This window comes from Phaseolus vulgaris, chromosome 5 (genome assembly GCF_000499845.2).
Source record: "Phaseolus vulgaris cultivar G19833 chromosome 5, P. vulgaris v2.0, whole genome shotgun sequence".
In the NCBI taxonomy this organism is placed as follows: domain Eukaryota; kingdom Viridiplantae; phylum Streptophyta; class Magnoliopsida; order Fabales; family Fabaceae; genus Phaseolus; species Phaseolus vulgaris.
Window position 1 is genome coordinate 16,481,597 of NC_023755.2, and position 23,132 is coordinate 16,504,728.

Sequence of the window (23,132 nt, forward strand, 5' to 3'; positions counted from 1 at the left end):
TCTTTTGGGAGAATTGGTGGAGGTCCCAAAAAAACTTGTCCACAAAGTGGACAAACTTAGCCAATTTGCCAAAAGATTGCAAAGACTAGAAGAAGCTCAAGCAAGGCGAAATCAACAAGATGAGGACAAATGGAGTTTGCACAATTTTGCTAAAAGGCACCATCAACACCAACCACAACAACAACATTCTTTTAATTTTGTAAATTTACCTAGTTTTCATGAGTCTAATGATCCTTCTTTGTATTTAGATTGGGAAGCTAAGGTTGAACATCTTTTTCATGTGTATAAGGTCACAGAGGACCAAAAGGTTAGGTTAGCTTACTTAGCTTTCTTAGACTACGCCAACAAATAGTGGCATAAAATTGTAATGGAGATTGGGCTAAATAAGAGACCACCTGTGGTTTCTTGGTATGATTTAAAGGCATGTATGCGCGTGAGATTTGTTCCTCCTCCTTATCAGCAGGAACGCTTGTTGAAGTTCCAAAGGCTTCATCAAGGACATAGGATGGTATATGAATACTTTCAAGATTTAGAAACAACTTTGACTAAAATGAATATGCATGTTAATGAAGAGTCAAAGATAAAAAGGTTTTTAAGTGGTCTAATAAGAAAAATTAAAGATTTGGTAAAATTACATGAGTACTCTTCTTTAAAGGGAGTGGTTCACTTAGCCATTGATGAGCATATATTTATTCACACTCACTAGCCTTATTCATAGATTATTGGACTATAATAATAAATAAATCCATTGTTTTAATTAATATTCTTATAATTGGGTTTATTTGGGCCTTAACTATTATTATTGTTAATTTTGTGTTTTTAGAGTAAATTATCCGGAGGAAGCATCTACCTTTGTGAATGGGCCAAATATGCAAAACTCCAAGTTGCTTCTTGAACCAAAACAGGAAACAAATTCTGAGGAGAAGAAAGAGAAAATAAAATCTACAATATCTCAGAAACAGAATTGGAAGCAAATCTTCTGCAAAATACAAGAATTATGGAAAGATAGAAACCTGGAAACAATTAACAAAATATAAACTACAATATTCTCTCAAGATCCTTGGAGCAGAAAAGCCTATAAAAGGACACAAGCATCAAGGAGAAAAGAGAGAGCTTCATAGGGTTTTCTTAGTTTATTTTCTTTTTAGTAATTCTTTTGTTTTGCCTCCGCATGGAAGGCTAAACCTTTTTGGTTGATTCTTTTGTAATTCCCCATTGAGTTCTGAGGTTTTGTTCAATAAAAGTTTCGAATTTTAATTCTCTATAGCAGTTGTTTTTATTGTCTAATCTCCTGGAAAACTGGTTTTTGTGAGAGGTTGTACTTGAACGCATGATTGAGAGTCTTCCTTATCTTAAACTTTGGTTTCTTAGTTAGTTCGCATTGTTCTAATTAATTTCTTGGGCGCATGATTCAAGGGAGAGGAGGTAAGCATTCCCATGGAGTATACGCATGGAACAAAGTGGGGATTGATTAAACTAGTAGACGCATGCTTTACTGGTGAGTTTCAGTTGAATCAGATCAGCGCATGTTCAATCTGGTTTAGCTCTGTTGGAGGATTGAGAAAAGATTAATCTTTATAGAACCTGTGAAGAATTCAATGGTGGAAGAACTAGGGATCAACCGCTTTTTATTTGTTATTTTAATCTCTTTTATATTTTCTGCACAACTATCTCAAACCCCCTTTTTATCTTTATTGTTATTGCTAACTTTTATTGTTTGCAGATAGATTTTAAACCCTGATCAACTGATTTTATTATTGGATTCGTTGGGAGACGACTTGGGGACATTTGTCCACAATTATACTATCATCTCTCTAGTGTTAGACAAGTCTACGCTAGAATCATATTAATTTGACAGCAAAACGACAACTATCAAATTTGGCGTCGTTGCCAGGGAATCTAATTTGATTTTCGTTATCAGGTTTTTCTTTCTTATCTGCATAGTTTTTTTTTCTGCATATTTAACCTGTGTTTTCTTCCTTTTAGTTTTTATTTATTTATTATAGCAATAAAAAAACGAAAAAAAAAATAAAAAATCTAATATTTAGGATATCTCCTACCTTTATTTTATTTTGATTTGTTTTTATTTTCTTTCTATATATCTTTTATCTTTATTTTGTTTTGATTTGTTTTATTTTCTTTCTTTTTATCTTTTATCTTTATTTTTTATTTTTATTTTTATTTTTATTTGTTTTTATTTTATTTTATCTCCTATATCTTTTATCTTTATTTTTTGTTTTTATTTTATTTTTTTTATATCTTTTATCTTTATCTTATTTTGCCTTTATTTTATATCTTTTATGTTTTTAGTTATTTCTTTTATTCTGTTTTGTAATCTTTATTTATTTCTATTTTTGTTTTTGTTTACTGTTTTTATTTTCTATATTTAATTTATTTCTTTATTTATTCTAACATAATTTTTTTTCTCTAACTATTTTTTTTAAAGCATTAAGTGTAGCATTTGCATTAGTTTTTATTTTTATAGGATTTTGCATTTAGGGTAGATACTTCAGTTGCTACTTTTTAAGTTTTTAAATTGAAAGCAATTCAGGGAAGACTCTGGCTAGGAAAGACTTGGTTTTTAAGTTTGTCCGCTTGTGACTCACCTCTCTTTCCTGGGAGTTTACTTGGTTTGCTTTTCAATTAAAAAAAAAGGTTTTCCCTGAGGCGTCTAATAGGTATTGGTGTCTCCCTGTTTTCAATTCCAAAATGGAAGAGAAATTAGCTAAAGAAATTTACAATTATGATAGTCATTATGAGCCATATTTGCAGCAACCTTCACAGTTTTATAAGCAGCCTTTGCAGCAATGTGAACCCTACTTTCAACTGCCTCAACATTATAATTCATATTATCAGCAATATGAGCAGCCTCTACAGCAATGTGAACCTCGCTTTCAGCAGCCTCAATGTTATAATCTATATTGTCAACAGTCTTACGAGCAACCTCAACAAAAACCATATTATCAGCAAAACTATTTTGATGAAAGGCAACCATCTTTTCAACCATTTGTGCAAACTGATAATACGCCTCGTAATCTTGAAGAACCAACTTTAGAGGAGTTGATGAGGAAAATGACGGAGACTAACATAAAATTTCAAGAATGGGCGGATGATAAATTGCAATTCAAAAGGAAGAACCAAGGCAAATGAAAGAGATCAACATGAAATATGATCAAGAATGGGCGGCTAATAAAATTGCAATTCCAAAGGAAGAACCAACTTTAGAGGAGTTGATGAGGCAAATGTCGAAGATTAACATAAAATTTCAAGAATGGGCAGATGAAAAAAATAAAGAAGAGACTGATGTTGTAGCAAGAAGAGAGAAAACTGATCAAATGATTGGAGAGATTGCAGATTATGTTCAAGAGATGAAATCACCTCATGATCCAGATATAACTCTTGATCCAGGCACTGAAGCACCTACCTCTGCCATAGACACTCTCGAAAAGAAGTGGGGCATATCAACAGTTTTTAAAGCTAATCCGAATGACTTGCATGAAGTTGAGTTGGCTGAACCTAAGATTGCTACACCATTAACTGCTATTATCCAACCTCTACTGATGGAGGAGAAATCATTGATAAATCATGAGGGATTAAAAGTTGTGACATGTGAAGATCAGTTAGTGCATCACATAAACACTGAAGATGAAAATGTGCTTGAGTTTCTAAGAGATTTTAACTTCTCCAATCCAATTAAATGTACAAATGATGAGATATATGAGTTCTTAGAATGCACTAACTCTTGTGATGCAGGTCTTGATAGAGAAGTTGTTGATGTTGCTATACATGCCAAATCTACTGAACAAGATTGCTCACTAGCAGATGGCTCTGACATAGTTTTGGAGGTAATACAAGAAGAGGAAGAGCAGATGTTACCCATCTTTCAAGTAGACACTGCCAGTGGAGAAGAAAATGATATTATTCTTCCATCCTTAAAGCTTCAAAGACTACAACCTCCACTATTTAAGGTGAAACCCATATCACTCATTTCATCATCAACACTGGCTACACCTTCTATCATAGTTGGAACATTTGAAAGCACCCTCTACCAGCCACCACCACCTTCTAACTTACATTTCATTCCATCTCCCACCCCAACTAGATCGTCTACCCTAGCTAGACTGTCTAGCCATAAACCACCACCCTTAGACGATTCCCAAACAGCTAACCATATCAGATCGTCTATGATGAATAAATTTTTGTCTTCCATCTATACTCTAGAAAGTACCATCATCCATTCATGGAAGAAACTGTACCATTTCACACGCCCTCCAGACCTACCCCAGTTCCATCCACTATTTCAAGGCTTCTTCATCATAATATTTTTGTTACATAGTTTACCAAGGTACTGCATGCTTTGGTTAGATGCTCCAGCTAATAGTGTTTCTACACCATTGTGGATGAAGAGTCTTGGCTTATACTGTAGAGGGGATGGTTGAAACAGTTGCGACTACCACTTCCTTCAAGCTGAATGAGGGAGTACTTCTTCTCTCATTTTTATTATACACATTTATTTATTGATTTTACATTGAGGACAATGTATGATTTAAGTGTGGGGGAGGAGAATCATAGTTTAGGATTTATCTTTTCTTGATTTATTTTGTGTTTTTTGTTTTTTCTTTTAATTGTTTGAATTTATTTTTGCTTTTGTTAATAAATAAGCTTTTTAGGATTGTCTAATGGCTGACATGTTTTATAATTCTTGAAAATCTTGGTTTCTTGATATTTTTCGTTTGGATTTTCTTTAAAATTGATAAATAAGTTGGTTATGAGAAATTTTGGGTTGAATCTTTTGATAGAATGTCCCTAGTGAGTTTTGAGCCTTGATTGATATATCATTTAATACTCTTTTTAGTGTGTTTTCACTCATGTTTGCTTATACTCTAGAACTTAGCTTGATTCTTTGTTTAACAATTGTGATTTACGTGCATGAATTGATATGATAGAGGCATTCTTTGTTTAAATTAACCCACTAGCCATACTAGCCTACCTTTATGATAATAATCCATTTGTTAGCCCTTTGAGCCTATAGCCTTTTTCTTATTTTTAACCCTCATTACAAGCCTCAAAACAAGAAAAACCATGTTTGTCCCTACCTTAGAAGATAAAGGAGCTTTGAAATCATGTGGGAATAGGCTTTTGAATAAGTGTGGGGGTGTATCTCATTTTCATAGTTTACCTCTTCAGTTTTAAAGAAAAAAAAATGTATAGAAAAAAAAAATACAACAAGAAAAAGAAAAACAAAGCAAAATAAAGAAAATAATAGTGGATCCTCTAATACATTGGATTGACTGTCTACTATATGAACAAAAATATATCTTGAAATAAAAAGAGGAGTTGAATTGTCATAATACTTACACTTGTTTTTAGACCTACCCACCATTGCTCCTTTGTTTTTCTATGGTTTTTAAGCCTATTTTCCCACTTTTACCTACCTTTACCTTAGCCTCATTACATCCCTTATGAAGACCTCTTGATCTTTGATTGCATGTTTTTTTCGATTGTTAAGAATATTAGAGTCTTGCTAAGCATATGGTAGTGTTTGTCTACATGGGTGCTGAGTGTAAATACAAACCCTACTAAACACTTGAGAGTTGGAGAGTGTCCAGTGAAGTTCTGTCAATTTTGATTCAACCTTCGATTTTAATTACCTGCTTGTATATTAAAATATAGGAATTTCATTCACATTTTTCTTGATTCCTTGATTTCTTGAAATTATATCATGTTTGTCATTATGCATTCTTAGAATTTGCTATTTGTTATTTGCACTGTTTTTCCTTTTCATTTTAAACCTTAGAGTGTTTTGCCCGGGAGTGCAAAAGGATAAGTGTGGGGGTATTTGATGAGCATATATTTATTCACACTCACTAGCCTTATTCATAGATTATTGGACTATAATAATAAATAAATCCATTGTTTTAATTAATATTCTTATAATTGGGTTTATTTGGGCCTTAACTATTATTATTGTTAATTTTGTGTTTTTAGAGTAAATTATCCGGAGGAAGCATCTACCTTTGTGAATGGGCCAAATATGCAAAACTCCAAGTTGCTTCTTGAACCAAAACATGAAACAAATTCTGAGGAGAAGAAAGAGAAAATAAAATCTACAATATCTCAGAAACAGAATTGGAAGCAAATCTTCTGCAAAATACAAGAATTATGGAAAGATAGAAACCTGGAAACAGTTAACAAAATATAAACTACAATATTCTCTCAAGATCCTTGGAGCAGAAAAGCCTATAAAAGGACACAAGCATCAAGGAGAAAAGAGAGAGCTTCATAGGGTTTTCTTAGTTTATTTTCTTTTTAGTAATTCTTTTGTTTTGCCTCCGCATGGAAGGCTAAACCTTTTTGGTTGATTCTTTTGTAATTCCCCATTGAGTTCTGAGGTTTTGTTCAATAAAAGTTTCGAATTTTAATTCTCTATAGCAGTTGTTTTTATTGTCTAATCTCCTGGAAAACTGGTTTTTGTGAGAGGTTGTACTTGAACGCATGATTGAGAGTCTTCCTTATCTTAAACTTTGGTTTCTTAGTTAGTTCGCATTGTTCTAATTAATTTCTTGGGCGCATGATTCAAGGGAGAGGAGGTAAGCATTCCCATGGAGTATACGCAAGGAACAAAGTGGGGATTGATTAAACTAGTAGACGCATGCTTTACTGGTGAGTTTCAGTTGAATCAGATCAGCGCATGTTCAATCTGGTTTAGCTCTGTTGGAGGATTGAGAAAAGATTAATCTTTATAGAACCTGTGAAGAATTCAATGGTGGAAGAACTAGGGATCAACCGCTTTTTATTTTCTATTTTAATCTCTTTTATATTTTCTGCACAACTACCTCAAACCCCCTTTTTATCTTTATTGTTATTGCTAACTTTTATTGTTTGCAGATAGATTTTAAACCCTGATCAACTGATTTTATTATTGGATTCGTTGGGAGACGACTTGGAGACATTTGTCCACAATTATACTATCATCTCTCTAGTGTTAGACAAGTCTACGCTAGAATCATATTAATTTGACAGCAAAACGACAGCTATCAGCCATCAAGGTGGAATCACACCTTTTGAAAACAACATTCAAACATATTCATGATGATGGTTTCTACAATTCTTCTAGGAAGGATGCAAATAAAATTTCTACTCAAATTTCTCCTTCAAATTTTTCCAAAGAAACCATTTCTTCCCAAAAAGTTTCTAAACAAGATCCTTCTACCCCTAAGTCACACACCAAAACTTCAGAAATCAAATGTTTTAAATGTTTAAGTTTTGGACACATCGCTGCAAATTGTCCACATAAAAAAACCATAATGTTCAATGCGGTAAATCAAGCCCTCATTACAACAAAAGATAAAAACACAAATGAAAAACAAGAGGAAAGTCATGTAGGTCTCACTTTGTTGACTCCTACCCAAATCACTAAACCGCTTAGGTATACTTTTTTCCTCTCTTTTTCATTTCCAAATAATTCTAAATACTTGACATCTTTATTAAGAAAGTTTAGGGATGTTTTTAACATACCTCCTAAAAGTTTCCCACTTTTAAGAGGATTTTCACAACAAAATCATTTCTTCCTTAAACATCCTTTACAATCGTGGCATGTATCTAGAACTATCCCATATGAACTCCCCAAGCTTCATGCACATAAGTTTGTTGCACATCCTAATCTTAGAAATATCTTCTCTGTGTACAAACTAACTATGTTATTTGCCGGGGTTCTAAATTCGAGGTCGAATTCTCTCCAACTTGGGGGGCATGATGTAAGCCAAAAATACATGAAGATGACCAAGGATGCTATACTTGAAGGTCATCTCAACAAGCAAGTAAAGACTTCATCAATAGAAGAAATGGACAAGGCCCAAAGCATTGGAAGTTCTTCTTATTAGTCTTCTAAAAAATAAGGCCCAAGCCCAATTAAAATCTTTTTTGTAATATCTTTAGAATAGATTCTAAATAGAACATTAGAAGGGAAATAGTAGGAAAAATCACTTTTCTAGAATAAAGAAGTTACTTAGATAGGGGCGACATTTACATTGTCTTTTCATATACCTTGCCTCTTTATTTACAAATGACTCTTCATGTATCTTACCTTGAATAACCGGTCCTCTATTCCTATATAAGGATGAGCCTTGCTTTTGTAAACAAAAAGTTGAATATTGAAATTGAAAGTGAAGTTACTCTCTTGAATTTGAGTGGTTTCTTTGTAAGACTTGTATTCCTTCTCTTTGTCTTATCTTGTGGGTCTTGGGAATCCTCAAGTGGCGGCACTCTCACTGATCTTGGAGCCTTCCACCATCCAAGTGGCGTGATCACTCCCATTGTCTTCAACCACATAAGTTTCTTCAACTCTTCATATTCTTCTTCCATACCCATTCTATATCAAAAACTCTAAAACATGTTTTGTTTCTTGTTCTTGATTTTTAATCGGTTGGAATTACTTGTTGATGTTCTATTCGGTTCATGTTCTTGATATGAGTTTCCCATGGGTTTCTTGATTTGTGTTCTTGAAATGGGTTTCTAATGGGTTTCTTGATTTTTGTTCTTGAATTGCTTGTAGAATCTTGATCCAAATTTCTAAAAGTGTTTATTAATGCTTCATCTCCTAATCAACTCACATCACAAAGTGTATAAAGTTAAGATATCGGTAAGGATGGTCGTTTTATGGCAAAGTTTCCTAAACCATGTCAGTGCTTTATGCATTCATTCGGGAATGGCCGCTAATTGTTAAGCTAGCTGCCTTCAGAGTTGTATTTAGTGTGAGTACGTCATTTGGAAAAGGGTTGTTAATTTTTAAACGAGTTGCCTTATCCGAGTAATGGTATGTAGTATGTTCGCCATAACTGAAACAATAATAATAAGTGTAATTTTAAAGTGTCTCGTTAAAACCTTCTCGGTTGAAAAACCTCATAGGGATAAAACAATCGAACTTAAGAACTTGCCTTTATTCTCTTGAGCTTCACTTCACATGTGCCACACTAAATCTCCTTCCCGAAAACTCTGAGGTGTTACCTTGGAATTATATCTTTTCGTCGCCTGAATCTTGCATGTTTCTTCCCTTATTCTGTTTTTGTCTCTGTATTCATTAATTAAGTCCAGTCCGACCGCTAGACTCTCTTAATTTAAATTGACATCAAACATTTGACATCTCAAGGAAGGTTCGCCGACCTCTACTGGGATCATGTCTTCAGTACCATATGTCAAGTTATTTGGTATTTCCTGGGTAGTGGTTTGTGGAGTACACCGATATGCCCACAAGACTTCAATGAGCTTTTCGATCCATTTTCCTTTTGAATTGTCGAGCCTTTTCTTTAATTCATTAAGAATTATCGTGTTTGAAGCTTCGGCCTTCTCATTGGTTTAAGGATGTTCTACCGAACTGGTGATGTGTTTAATTCCAAGCCTTTGTAGAACTCTGCTAACCCTTGATCGATAATTTGTCAATCGTTGTCAGTGATGATAACATGAGGTATGCCAAAACGACATATGATAGTTTTCCATACGAAATTTTGAACATTCTGTGTTGTAATCATCGCTAATGGTTCAACTTCGATCCACTTAGTAAAGTAATCAACCTTTACTAAGAGAAATATGCATTGTCCCTTACTCGGACTAAAAGGCCCAATGATGTCCATTCCCCACTTTGAAAATGGCCAAGGGGATAAAATGAAATGAAGGTTCTCAGACTTCAGGTGAGATAATGTGACGTGTTCTTTTCATTTTAAACATATACGGACATACTCAACGCAATTGCTCTGGACGGTTGGCCAGTAGTATCCAGCTTAGAGTACCTTAGCAGTAATTGTTCTGGCTCTTGAGTGACTACCACATACTCCTTTGTGAATTTTTTGGATGATGTAGTCGGCCTGGTCTTTGGAGATGCAATTCAACAAAGGCCGAGTGTACCCTCATTAGTATAGATCGTGACCAATGAAGACAAATCGTGAAGTTTGTTGCCTCATGGTTTTTTCTTCTTGTGATTCGCACTCGCCATTCTCTAAAAAAACATTGGATGAGTGTCATCCAGGTTTCTTCTTCAGTGATGGTCATACACCCATCTGTTCTGACATTGTCTTCACGTCTGATGTGTTCAATCTTAACAAAATCAAACTTGGAGATAAGGTTGAGAATGAGGTGGTAATATTTTTGCAATAAAGACTCTTTAACCTCAAACTCTCATTTAACTTGAACGACCACTAGCTGAGATTCGATTTTACATAGTACCTGGCGAGCTTTCATGTCATGTGCTAGTGTTAGTTCAACTAAAATGGCCTTATACTCCACCTGATTGTTTGAGGTTTTAAAGGAAAACTTCAAAGATTGTTCTAAGAGGACCCTGCCCGGGTCCTCCAATATCACTCCTGCCCCACACGATTTATTGTTAGATGATCCATTTACATGTAGTATTCATTGTAGGTTTTCATTCTCGGTCAGTTTAGGACTTAACTCTGCCATAAAGTCAGCTAAGCTTTGGGACTTTATTTCCCCCCTTGGTTGATACTGAATTTCAAATTCAGACTACTCAATTGCCCACCCGATCATTCGTCTGGCTAGGTATGGTTTAGCTAGAATCTCCATGATGGGATCGTCAGTCTTGAAAATGATATGGTGATGATGTGCGCTCTGTATGTGGTCTAGAAGACTGATATGTTTGAGTATGGGCTGTAGTCGTCCTCTCCTGATTCTATGTGTGTTCACTCCTCTGAGGGGAAGGTTGTCTTTCAACATGAAGGCCTAACCCTTGAAACCAGGTGAGGGTCTCCTTGCTTCTGGATCCGACCTTCATTGTCCACGTCTGACTTCGAGTATGGCCTCGGCTAGTTGCCGCTTCATCTACTCATTTTTTTCTCTGAGGACTCATACCTCTTTTCGTTCTTTCGTTGGAGGGCTACCTCCTTTTTATTTTTCTAACGTATTTCCTCCATCTATTTTTGTAGGGTTTGTAGCATAGTGACTTGTTAAGCTTTTGGAATCCTCTCGTTCGTCATTTGTCTTGTCGAAACCATTGTTTCTCTCTTTGATTCTATCTCTACCCCTACAGTGGGCACCAATTGTACTTGTATAGACTGAAGGGGGCTTAGATAGTACCTAGAATTGGGATTCGCAGTAACAATTGTCTTTGATCTCTCGGTCGCTCTTCCTTCACGCTTCTCGTAATCGCTCCCTAACGCTCGGTTGTTCCTCCTTCACTCCTCTTGTAGTCCTCAACACTTCAAATCTTTCGTGCTCGGTCAGGAGTTAACCTACAAAAGGTTCTTCGACGATCAAGTAATTACTCTGTCTTAAGGGTGTATAATGTAATTGATAAAATTCTCGTACCTTACTCTTGTGTAAAAGACTTATTTATAGTGTTTAGTAGTGGGTTATTTCATTTATGGACCATATCTGATGCGTATCTTCCATACGGTACTAAGGTCGACTGACGTGGGTCATTCAGCTCCGACCGGTACAAAGGTATATCTTTGATAACTTTATGAAAAATATTATTAAAATTGATTGTATCTTTGATGATAATTTTAAATTCTTAAGTCATATTATTGTTGAAGTGCGTGAGAACATGCAATTGGTTGACCAACACATACAACAATTTTAAAAAAGAGTGAATGAAGTCATAATTGATTATGGAGTGAAATTGGCTAAAACATATTATAAGAAAATATTACTCAAAACACATTTACATTGCACTAAAAAAAAACATATGCACGTATCAAGTGTATGGAATAAGGCAAGAAAACAACTTTGTTATTGTACAAAGCTGACCCAAATTTCCTCTCTTTTCTTCTAATCTAAGGGGTGTCATCCCTCCCTTCACCCTGTCATTTCTTTTTCGCCAAATAAGCACAAATTCATACAACTAAACATGAACTTAGCAAACTCTTTCTCGTCCTCCAAGTCCACCACAACAGTGAAACCATCCAACCAAACAGAACATTATAATTTCTTTATACTTTCTTTATATTATACATTAGGAGCTTTCACCAATCCAACAAAATAACATTAAAGTTTCTTTATAGTTTCTTTATATTATACATTAGGAGTTTTCACGAATCCAACAAAATAGTTGAATAATATTAAAAAACAAATTGAAGACTGATCAAAGTGAAATAAATTCTGAATTTGTTTATCTACTATCAGGATCAAAGATTCATACTTGTGATTGAAAATAAAAAATCAAAACCATTATGTGTTGAAAATTAATTAATAACTAACAAATATAACAAATCTGGAAGTTGTTTGAGGATTTGAATATATTATAGTTATTCTAGTGACCATTACGAAGATATGGTAACAAATATTATATTGTATTTCTTTGGGTAAAATTATGTTATTTATTTATTAATATAAAAGAAAGTTAAAATTATGAATATAGTATTAATTATTAAAAATTTATGTAATGTCTTTATTTGAGGAATTACTATTTTTAAATACTTAACAATTTTATAATAAAAAAATAGTAAAAATGTATATATAGTAAAATATTAATTGAATCTAGTGAATGTTTTATATTAAAATAAAATTGAACTAAACAATCTCATTTGATTTTTTATGTTTGGGTTAATGATATTTTAATATAAAAAAACAGAATGAAATCCAACTGAAGAACCAATATTTTTTAATAAATATAGAAAGTCAGTGTTATATATCTGGAATAGTTAAAAAAGATATGTAATTTTAAAAAACCACGAGAAATGCCAGTTTAATGCATTCTATAAAAACGTTTCACATTATTATAGTAATAGTAATGTTTTAATTACTTTTGTTAATCATTAGCTGTGAATATTACAAATGGTTTACTGCAATGACTAAATTCTTTAAATTAAATTAATGAAAATAGCAATATACAGTTATTGGCTTTCGTTTATTCCCTTCAAGATTCATATATTCAGAGAATATTCGTAGAACATATCCATAAGAATTCAGAATAGTAATCCTACTCAGCGACAATAAATATTAAAATGATTAAATTATTTTTTTTAATTTTTTGCACATAACTTCATTTAATTTAATAGTCTCTCTGACATGCATTACTCCTCAATAAAATCAGTAAATATTTTATCTATAAAGGTGGTTATAAAAATTAATTTAATCATAATCTTCTGAATATTTGTTAGTTTGGTTCTTATTTATCAATATATGAAAACTTAAATCAAATTTTTGTGGAGGTTTATAAAATCAGTTTATAAATTTTAAATACGAAAAACGCTAAAGTCAAATGAAAAATAGTTATAAAAACTAGAAAGATAAAACATTGGTATTATTATATTTTCAGACAGCGTCCTAATCCTTAACAGGTCAGCTTTGTTCCAAACACGGTACAGTTTCTCTGCACGTTAAAACGTGCCGTCAAATTTCGAACAACGTGTGGACGGAAATCTCAAATGCAAATTGGTCTCTTTTTCGTGGCTTGAAAGTCACTTTATTTTATTTTATTTTATTTGTGAAGCCCTTTGCTTCAACCACACACACATATATATGAGGTTAGCTTTAATAGTAAATTTGATTTTGAAGAGATAGATAAAGAAGTTGCCTTGTGAGAAAAAGGGCATGCCCCAAAATTTGTTACAAATAGACCGCGTCATATAATTTACTTAGTTGAGGGTTTGGTTTCACTTAGTTAAGATTGTTGGTGTCTATCTAGAGTTGGTGTTTCAAGCTCCATCAATGTCTCTGTTAGCTGCTTTTTCCATTTGTAAAGTTGCCAAGGATGCAGCTGGGGTCGCAGGTGCATTGATGATTGCTAAATTAAAAACAGACCAATTTTCGTTTTTGATTGTCACATTTCACTATATTAACTTGCTTATTTGCAGGAAATGTCTTTGCTTTTGGGTTGTTTGTGTCTCCCATGTAAGTTTCATTATGGATTTTGAAGAACTGTTGATGTGAGAAGAATTTTTGTTTATTTGTGTTCATAGTGTAACTCCTGTTCTGCTTTTAATATGCAGACCCACATTTAGGAGAATTATCAGAAATGGATCAACGGAGATGTTCTCAGGGTTGCCATATATTTATTCTCTTCTGAACTGCTTGATCTGCATGTGGTATGGCACACCTCTGATATCTGCTGATAATTTGCTGATTACAACTGTTAACTCAATTGGAGCAATCTTTCAGTTTGTGTATATAATCCTCTTCCTGATATATGCTGAGAAAGCAAAGAAGGTTAGCTTTGTGATACTATTGGAATTTGGAAGCATATTTTTTTTATATGATAGAAGACAAAGTTCAGTGGTTATTAGTTCTTAAAATGTATTTTAAACTTCCATTGAGTAGGTGAGAATGATTGTATTATTGGTGGCCGTTCTTGGCGTATTTGCAATCATATTAGTTGGAAGCTTGCAAATAGATGACATTCTAATGCGTCGGTTCTTTGTGGGGTTCTTGAGCTGTGCATCTCTCATTTCGATGTTTGCCTCTCCGATGTTTATAATTGTGAGTGTGTTGTTTCCTTAATTTCCATCTATAATATGAGCATTATCTGTAGGGGTCAATTTACTTACATTACATGCTATATTTCTCAGAAATTGGTCATTCAGACGAAGAGTGTTGAATTCATGCCATTTTATCTCTCACTTTCTACCTTCCTAATGAGCACCTCTTTCTTTCTTTATGGGTTGTTCAACGAAGATGTCTTCATTTATGTAAGTTTGCTTCCAACTCCTTTTTTTATCTATTTACTCTTGGATACCCATTTTAGTTTAAAATGTTCATTTTGGTGACTTATATTTGCAGTACAACTTGTACCTAAATCTTAACTTGATTTGTAGGGGCCAAATGGGATAGGAACTGTTTTGGGAGTGACACAATTGATACTGTACTTCTACTACGAGAATAAATCCAGAGAGAACTCCAGAGAACCTCTGATAGTGTCATATGTATGATCAGTTCTGCTGAAAAGACCAAAGGCAAAAGAAAATATGTAATATTTCTGGTCTTTGCCATAGGCATTCTTTTCTTGGGAATCATCCTCAATGCACAAAATAGTTTTCCTACTGAATCAATGCATGGACTTAATAAATAAGTATTTTGATTCCAAAGAAGAAAAACAATGATACAACATATTCATTTTGGTGTTGAGTAAATCGGAGTTTATGATTGATTTCCTCTCTTTCATTATCTTTTTAGTTTCATTTATGTGGTTGCCTTTTCTCTACTTGTTTCTAGGTATGAAAATATGTTTTTTATGAAATTAGTGGGTAAAATCCCTGCAGCCAGAGGGTGATGTTAGTTTCTTCCTTGATCCCTAGAAGTGAACTCATGGTCTTAGAGCCATGATGCTATCAAAGTTTTTTTAACTTCATATTGTAGATATTCAATCTCTCTTATAGCAATGCACTAAAAATATTTTTCCCATCAACACAGGTTTTCTGAAGAATAGATCATATAAGCATGACTGTAAGTCTAGTCTCAATTGAGAAAAATTAAAACAAAGTTCCTTTGCATTCTAAAACATTGGTCAAAACCTACCTCAGGTATGAGGTGATATTAATAAATTACCTGCAGTTGAAAGTTTCTCAGTTTCCGTATTTTCCAAGTGTCCTTTTAAGCTTTTTGTTCTTTATTTACCTCTGTGGCTTTACTTTTTCGGGTTTTGATGAATCCTGTAAGCTATATTTACTATTTAGTAACAAAATGTCATTCAATATAATAGAAAATGAGAAGGAAAGATTCATTCAGCATAGACTTGTTATTACTGAACTGGAACAATGTCGTCATAAAGCATGTAAAATATCAATCTCTATCTGTTAATACTAGTAAGGAAAAGAAAACTTTACTAACATACAGTAACTCTTTCAAGTGTAGTTCTTATAGTGACATCTTCTTGTTCCTGCACAAAACAGATTTCAGGGTAAGAAAAGACCTTTGGCTGCTAAATGTGATCTGAAACTGGAGGGTGACAACCAGAAGTTGTGACAATGAATAACTTGAAATTTTGTGTATCATACTTACCAGGTATGTGGTACTTTTAGGTATAGATTGTCACCTTTTACATTATTATTACAAGACTTCCTTTGAAGAGAACCTGTTACGCAATATGTGGAATGGTGAATTCAGTATACAACACGCAGGGTTATGTTTATGCAAGCCTTGAGGAGGTAAACAATGCTTTGAAATAGACTATTGCAAGAAAGGCACATTGCACCACTTCTGCAGTCGTTGGTGATGGTCTAAACTAGCTAGGTTCTCTCGCATTGAGGCCATTTCCAAGTTCGTCAGATGTTAGAGACAAATATGTACATAATATTTAAGTTGTTCCATTTTGATCTTCAGTGACAACTTATGTGCAACAAACATATACTTTGTCTTTGTTGATCTCCAAATGGCTGTTGAGTCATCCTTTGTCGTTAGCTGCTTCATTTAGTGACAGGATATACAAGGAGTCAATTTATATGAATAAATTTCACTGCTCTAAATGCCAAGTTTGTTCTTGGTTACTCATTGGTTAAGTGCATAATTTAATCTCTACTTGTTGCAAATTGCTGATTTGGTCCCTAAATGTAAAAGTTTATTTCATCATTTTCTCTTGTGCTAGCCTAATCAAAATACACCAAGTATATCTTGGACCTATTAAAGAAAGAAAAAACTTATGATTAATTTAATTGCAGAGGTTTTATAGTTTAGCCAAATACCTCTTTTTCTTTTCTTGTTTGGAGCTCCTTCTTCGAGAGTAAAAAATTAATGTATATTTATCCATGAAATATCATTTGGTAGGTAAGGATCCTTTTTTTTTCCAGCAATTCACCATCATCAGATAACATGTAGGATCATAGATATCTCCTTTCTCCTTTCTAACATTTTATCTCATCTCAAGTTGAAGATTATACTTAACAAATACAAGAGCATTTAAGCTTGGTTGATCTAAGCTATTTCTTCTTTTAGTATACACTTGATCAAACATGCTTCAATTTCTTTCGCAATAGTACAATAAGTAAGACTCTAAACCTCATTGTTAGATTTTGTAACTCCTTACCCTAAAGAGTTGCGTTTTCAAATAAAAATCCAACATAAACATATGTGATCTTGACTGGTATGTTTTTTTATGAAATCATCACTACAAAAAAAAAGTGTATATTGTGGCGGTTATTTTCGTATAAACTGGCGTTTATAACCGCCACAATATACGCTTGTGGCGGTTGGTTTTCCAAACCGCCATAGAACTGGCCGCCACAAAGTTTAATGTGGCGGTTTTACTCTACCCGCCGCAACACCCGCCACTTTAAACATAGTGTAAATAGTGACGATTTTTATATGTAAGTAGTGTCAGTTATAACTGTTGCAATTTACATTCATTGAAGAAGATTCTGACGCCATAATATAAGTAAGTAGTGACGTTTTTAACTGACGTAATTTTAATTCTGAATAAATAAAATTTAACCACCACTTTTTATAATCTTTTTTATAATCTGTTTTATACAATTATAAAATTTAACCACCATTTTTTTTAATCTTTTTATAATCTGTTTTATACAATTATAAAATTTAACTACATTTATAATCTGTTTCATACAATTATAAAAATTAACCACCACTTTTTCATAATAAAATAAAATAATGTATAAAGTTATAATCATCAATTTATTTCATTGAATATTAAAGCACACATAATAATGTTCAAAAGTTTATATGTAAATGAAAATTAAAACACATAAAAAGTTCATACATCCCTAATCAAGTTTAAAATTACACATATAATTGTTCAAAAGTTCATACATCCCTAATCAAGTTTAAAATTAAAATACATATTCTTAATCAGTTTTGCTTCCACCACTTGATTCTATTATTTGATTAGGTGATGGAGCACCATTTCTAGTGTCTGATACCTGAAATAAATAATTTTAAGTAAATGAATTTGAATATTACAGTAATGAATATATGTAAAAGTAACATTAAGAGTCCATTAAACAAGACATAAGAAGGGGAACTCACCAATGGAAACAGATCGAGTGCATCTAGCATATCTAACAAAACAAAAACATCAAATTTAGTATCCTGTCTAAAAATGGGAACACGGGAATTTGAAAAGCAACGCAAACGAACTTACGTGTAGCAAAGGTTGTTAGTAAGAGTTTGCAAAGCATTTGCAGTAAAATTGTTTTCACCCACAACACGTGATAGTGAGCAGGACGGCTTGTACCCTGTGTAACACATGGTTTACATCAGTGAGGATGTAATTTAACATAAAATTACAAGTTATGAGCAAAAAGAGTAAAAGATCTCACCTGTATTCTAGCATGGCTATGAAGATAAAAGTCAAACTCTGTTGGATGGCAGATTTTAAAATCAACAATTGTGTCTGCAATATTTTATAAGTAAAATTATTTACCACCATAGTTAAACAAGTTTCTTTAAAGGATATGGCACCAAATAGTGAACTAAAGTAAATACCAGGCAATATGTTGCCACTCTTGTCAACACACTCTTGTCAACAGAACTCTTGTCATGATGGTTGCTAGCAAAGAGTCTTGGGTGATGACGCTTTTGAACTACAACAAATGTCACAGGAGGTTGATAGTTGGGTTCAAGGGATGCACATGCATGGGGTTAGAACAAAGAAAAGATGAACAATTTAGCATTAAGAACATTAAGTTCTCACATTGATGCTAAGAAAAATATTAAACCATTTCACCCTTCCGAATAACATTAATTGACTAATTTACAAAATCATTGGAAGTCTTAAGGCATATCTTGATAAGATCTGTCAAATGAAAACCCAAACAAATCAAACAAAGAAACTCAATTTTGAAAAAAATTAATGTTTACAAAACAAATTCTTTTATAAATCGAATAAATAACAATGTCTAGACGGAAAAAGAAGTAGAGTAGAATTCACATACAATTAATGATGCAATGAAAAAATATAAAGAAAATCTAAACAAGATCACCTTGATATTCGCACCTTCGCAGCATAGTCTCCAGAATCATGAGACATGTTGATTCATCATCAAAAGCAAGAACACGCATTCCTATGGGAAACTTGTCTCTGGGGTCATCCATTTTATCCTCCACCACAGTCATTTTCTGCAAAAGGGTCTTCACCTATTAATTAACTTGAAACTTAAGAGATTTTTCTCTTTTATATATATATATATATGTTTTTCCAAATTTTTCATGATACCTATGTCCTTTTATTACCTACTAACAAATTTCCTTAATTATCTCACATACATTATATCTTTTATGGCATTATTTTGTTGTCTGAGAAAAATATTACGCCAAAAGTAAATATTGTCGTAACTTACTCTAAATTTTAAATTATTATTAAGTTACTATTATAAATTATAAATTGTATTATTTATGGCAAGTTATTACTTTTTATAGTAATGATGTTTTAAAAGATTATAATAATATTTAAACCATTATATGAAGTCACAACCCCATTAAGTCACAATCTAGTTGCTACAGCAAAAGATAAAACAAGTGTGAATAAATAATCAAAACTAATAATAATAACTATAATAAAACGAAAAGCCCTGGAGTTTAGATTAACCTGCCTTTCCCCACTTTCCAATTCCATACTAGCAACTCCATTTGCATGAGGTATATTACATCATACACATGTGCCCACAAAAAATATCCATACAAAGAAGAAATGAAGGATTTAACTAAATAAGGAATTTAAAATATCTTTGCCTTAAAAAAATTGCAATATCAGTTCATGCTAACTTGGTAAGGTGATAAAGGCATTAGAATGTTTGGCCATCTCTGCCTTTGCCTTCCTTTGATGCATTGTATTTTCCCAAAATCATGGCTCCAAATCTCAGCAACTAACTTCATATCAGCTCAACCTTTACTTCTCCTACTGTTTCATCAATTAGCTGCAAAAGGAACCAGTGCATAGGGGATGGAGCAGATAATAAGATCAACAAAGTAAAGAGAAAAGGAGCAGCTAAGCAATTATGAGAGTTGAACGGTTGTTTATTTCATGCTTTACCTAGCTATACAGACATCAATAATTTATAATCCAAGGGATTGAAACTAAAAACCAAAAAACAAAACCAACAGAAAAAAAAAATTCTAGCCAATGAAAGAAAACCTACAGAGGGAAAAGAGGTTGAACTTAAAAAGATATCACTAGCAAACTAGTCTCTAAAATATCTAGTTATCCTGATATATTTACCATTGATTTATTTCCACAATCAAGTTACATATAAACATTAAGAATTTTCTAAAACAAAAAGTATGACTCTTAATAGCCATAAAATCAACAAGAATATGCATATAAAATAAAGGATTCCAGGAAACACAAGCTTCACCAATGCTCATAACAAATAACATCTCTTTTAGCCAAATCTTCATTTACTTTGAAACAAAATCGAGACTTCAAAAAAAGAAAAGAAGTTAGTCCAAATGTATTGAATAAATTAAAGTTATGTATTGAATAAACATGTCCCTATTTTTCATAAAAAAAAAAATTTACCATTGCAGTATTCCTGCAAATTAGCAACTGCAACTTCTAAGCCTCTGCTAGCAGTTGCATTTCCCATAGCTGATGGAACAAGTATTCCATGTCTTCCAATATCTTCTTCAGCAAATGACCTTGAAAATAAACAATATTAGCATAGTGTTGACATAATTAGGTTAAAGCATTATATAAATTAAAAGGCATATCAATTCTTATGTAATTTCTGGGCAACCGAAGCAGCCTCAGCAACACGGCTATCATCAGAAAAAAGAGGTGAAAGCTCCATCAAATCACATGGGCTGCTATTGAACTCCACTAAATACTGCAAAAATAACCAACCATTGGTAAACTTTCCTAACATGAATAATGGTAAAAACCACACGAATCAACTGAAATACTTTTATCAACTCAATTGTTTGACTAGTTGTTTGTCGCTGGGATTATATTTCAAAGACAAAGGAGGAATTGATCTACCAATAAAACATAAAACATAATAATAAAGCTCATTATTATTCTGACCTAGTTAGATAGCAAGGTATAAAAGATCTTCATTCTGAAAAAAGCAAAATAATAAAGCACAAAAGAAGGAGCTCAGAACTAACAAATGTAATTTTTAAAAGAAATAATTACTATATTGCAATTTATTTTGGTTTGAGACCATGTTTAATATGACTACAGTGAACGATAAAGTTCTTCCTCTGCAACCAAAATATACCTAAGGCTCAAACTCTAGAAGACCAATTAACCTACAACAACCTCACACCCATTGATCCAAATGCTCAGCAAGAACAATTGCAAATTTTAGCATAACACAAACCAAGTAGATTCGAGACTCACCTCAGAAAGTGTCTTTCGATGCTTAGAGTCTTGAACTGAGACATCTTTCTTAAGATTGTAGAGTCTCCCATCAGTCTTCCATGATGGTTTCTTTATTAGTTAACTTTCCTAACACCTTCTCCATGATGATTCTTTTACCCAATTCACACTGTCGTAGGTGCATCATACAACACCAGTTACCATCATACAATGGTCATATTCTCTTATTTTTTATGAAAATATTTTGAGCTAAGGGGATTGTCTCCTTCACAGTTGAACAATAAGAAAAACAAATTTCACTATTTTATAATACAAAAGTAAAACCATAAACAGATATGTATTGCATATTACAAGGTTAAGAAAATAGAGAGATCTAATTTTGTCATATTATGGAGGGATGAATGGTGGTTTCAATTATACAGTCAATTTTCTATTCGATTACTTCTGTTGCCATCTGAAGTAATGCTAAATGTAGCACATTTCTTGCTGACAGCAAAATTTGACACTCCAAATTCTTATCATAGTGTCATCAGTGGCATACTTTTTCTGTCTTAATTCTGATTCTCATATAATATGATAGTTATATAAGGTGAAAAACAACTTTAACTGTAAGCGATTCTAAATCTTATTCTCTTAATTCTAAAGATGTGTTTTTCCAACGAAAATATTAGTTAGTTCTTTAATTTGGAAATAGCTGCAAATTTCGACCCTAAATTTTTTTCTTACTACTAAATTTGTTTGGGGAAACTGGAAGTACAATCACAACCAGACACAGACAGACTAAAAATTATATGACCATAGAAACCACAGGAGGAGCTGACATTCATGTTACCTGCAACATCTCAACAAGAAGAATGATGCGCGGGTTCATGTGGAGGCAGAGAGCGCGGTTTCGTGTGGAGGAAGAAAGTGTTAGGGTTCATTGCATAAAACCTAAAATGTAAAGGACAAAGCAGCATATGAAAAACTAGATTTAACAATGACAAACTACCATAAGTATAAGGAATGCACAACAGGTTAATTACCTTCAAATCGGTTCCGTGTAGAGGCAGAGAGTGCTAGGGTTCGTGTTGAGGCGAAGAGCGCTAGGTTCGTGTTGAGGCGAAGAGCGCGGGTTCGTGAGAGCGTTAGGGTTAGGGTTCATGTGAGGCAAGAGAGGGACGAGAGTGATGAGTGTTAGGAGTTAGGTTTTTTCCAAACTGAAATTCAAAAAAAATTATTTTCTTAAGTTTTCAAAAAGAAAATCAATTTTCAAGTGAAAATCTGAAGGATTTTTAAATCAAGTTAAAAATGTAAATATAAGAATAAAGGAATAAAAAGTTTTCTCTGAAAGAAAATTATGACAGTTAAAAATGACATAATTTTAAAGCTAATTGTGGCGGTTAATGAAATGACGTATTATGCTGAATTTGTGGCGGTTATTAATAACCGCCATATTAAAACCGCCATTTTTTACACATTTTTTTGTAGTGCATGCAGTTTAATTAAATGCTTTACCAAGTTGTTTCTTATCCTTGGTGTTTATTTTCACACTTCTTCAAAAAAATCCTTGGACTTTCTTTCATCTATCAAGTTGTTGATCAAGTTGAAATCTAATATTTTTATCTAGGATTATTTTTTCAATGGTTTCATATAAACCATATAAAACATCACTATCCGCTTTGAAGTCTTTGCCATTATGAAATCTTATAAAAGAAAAGCAAAGTATTAAATATCATTATTCATTTGAAATACAAAAAGGTATAGTGTTAATAGTTACTTAAGGATTAAGGTAGTAAGCAAGAGTTTAGGATTTTTGTGATTACAAATTCCAACGAATACTAATTATTTTCAACACCTTTTTATACCAAGAGTATTGATTCTATAAATTTGCAACTATTTCTTCTTTAACTTTATCCATAACTTCATAAATATATGGCAT

The 23,132-nt window shown here is 32.9% G+C and overlaps 2 protein-coding genes across 13 annotated transcripts; one reads left to right on the forward strand and one right to left on the reverse strand.

The window, feature by feature from the left end:
• Nucleotides 1-13,356: 13,356 nt before the first annotated feature.
• On the forward strand, nt 13,357-16,427 carry LOC137835216 (bidirectional sugar transporter SWEET2-like). Of its 2 annotated transcripts, XR_011085039.1 has the most exons (8): nt 13,357-13,717; nt 13,803-13,839; nt 13,938-14,154; nt 14,266-14,424; nt 14,514-14,633; nt 14,760-14,911; nt 15,834-15,945; nt 16,062-16,427. XR_011085039.1 is itself a non-coding variant. In XM_068643610.1 (7 exons), exons 1-6 carry the CDS (start codon nt 13,657-13,659, stop codon nt 14,871-14,873), a joined length of 708 nt encoding a protein of 235 aa, XP_068499711.1. In that variant the 5' UTR covers nt 13,357-13,656; the 3' UTR covers nt 14,874-14,911; nt 15,834-16,427. The 2 variants fall into 2 exon arrangements, 1 of the variants encoding a protein (XP_068499711.1); XM_068643610.1 differs by having other exon boundaries at nt 15,834-16,427.
• Nucleotides 16,428-17,601: 1,174 nt separating this feature from the next.
• LOC137835218 (uncharacterized) lies at nt 17,602-22,422 on the reverse strand. Of its 11 annotated transcripts, none has more exons than XR_011085042.1 (11): nt 22,237-22,417; nt 22,044-22,144; nt 21,233-21,380; nt 20,411-20,717; nt 19,657-19,808; nt 18,876-19,011; nt 18,379-18,476; nt 18,213-18,250; nt 18,035-18,128; nt 17,920-17,951; nt 17,747-17,813 (listed from the first exon to the last, which is right to left on the reverse strand). XR_011085042.1 is itself a non-coding variant. In XM_068643611.1 (10 exons), exons 5-10 carry the CDS (start codon nt 19,765-19,767, stop codon nt 17,739-17,741), a joined length of 546 nt encoding a protein of 181 aa, XP_068499712.1. In that variant the 5' UTR covers nt 19,768-19,808; nt 20,411-20,717; nt 21,233-21,380; nt 22,044-22,144; nt 22,237-22,407; the 3' UTR covers nt 17,602-17,738. The 11 variants fall into 11 exon arrangements, 6 of the variants coding, with proteins under 6 accessions (XP_068499712.1, XP_068499713.1, XP_068499716.1 ...); XR_011085044.1 differs by having other exon boundaries at nt 18,213-18,286; nt 18,890-19,011; nt 22,237-22,411; XR_011085043.1 differs by having other exon boundaries at nt 18,213-18,286; nt 18,890-19,011; nt 19,624-19,808; nt 22,237-22,411.
• Between the last annotated feature and the right edge of the window lie 710 nt (nt 22,423-23,132).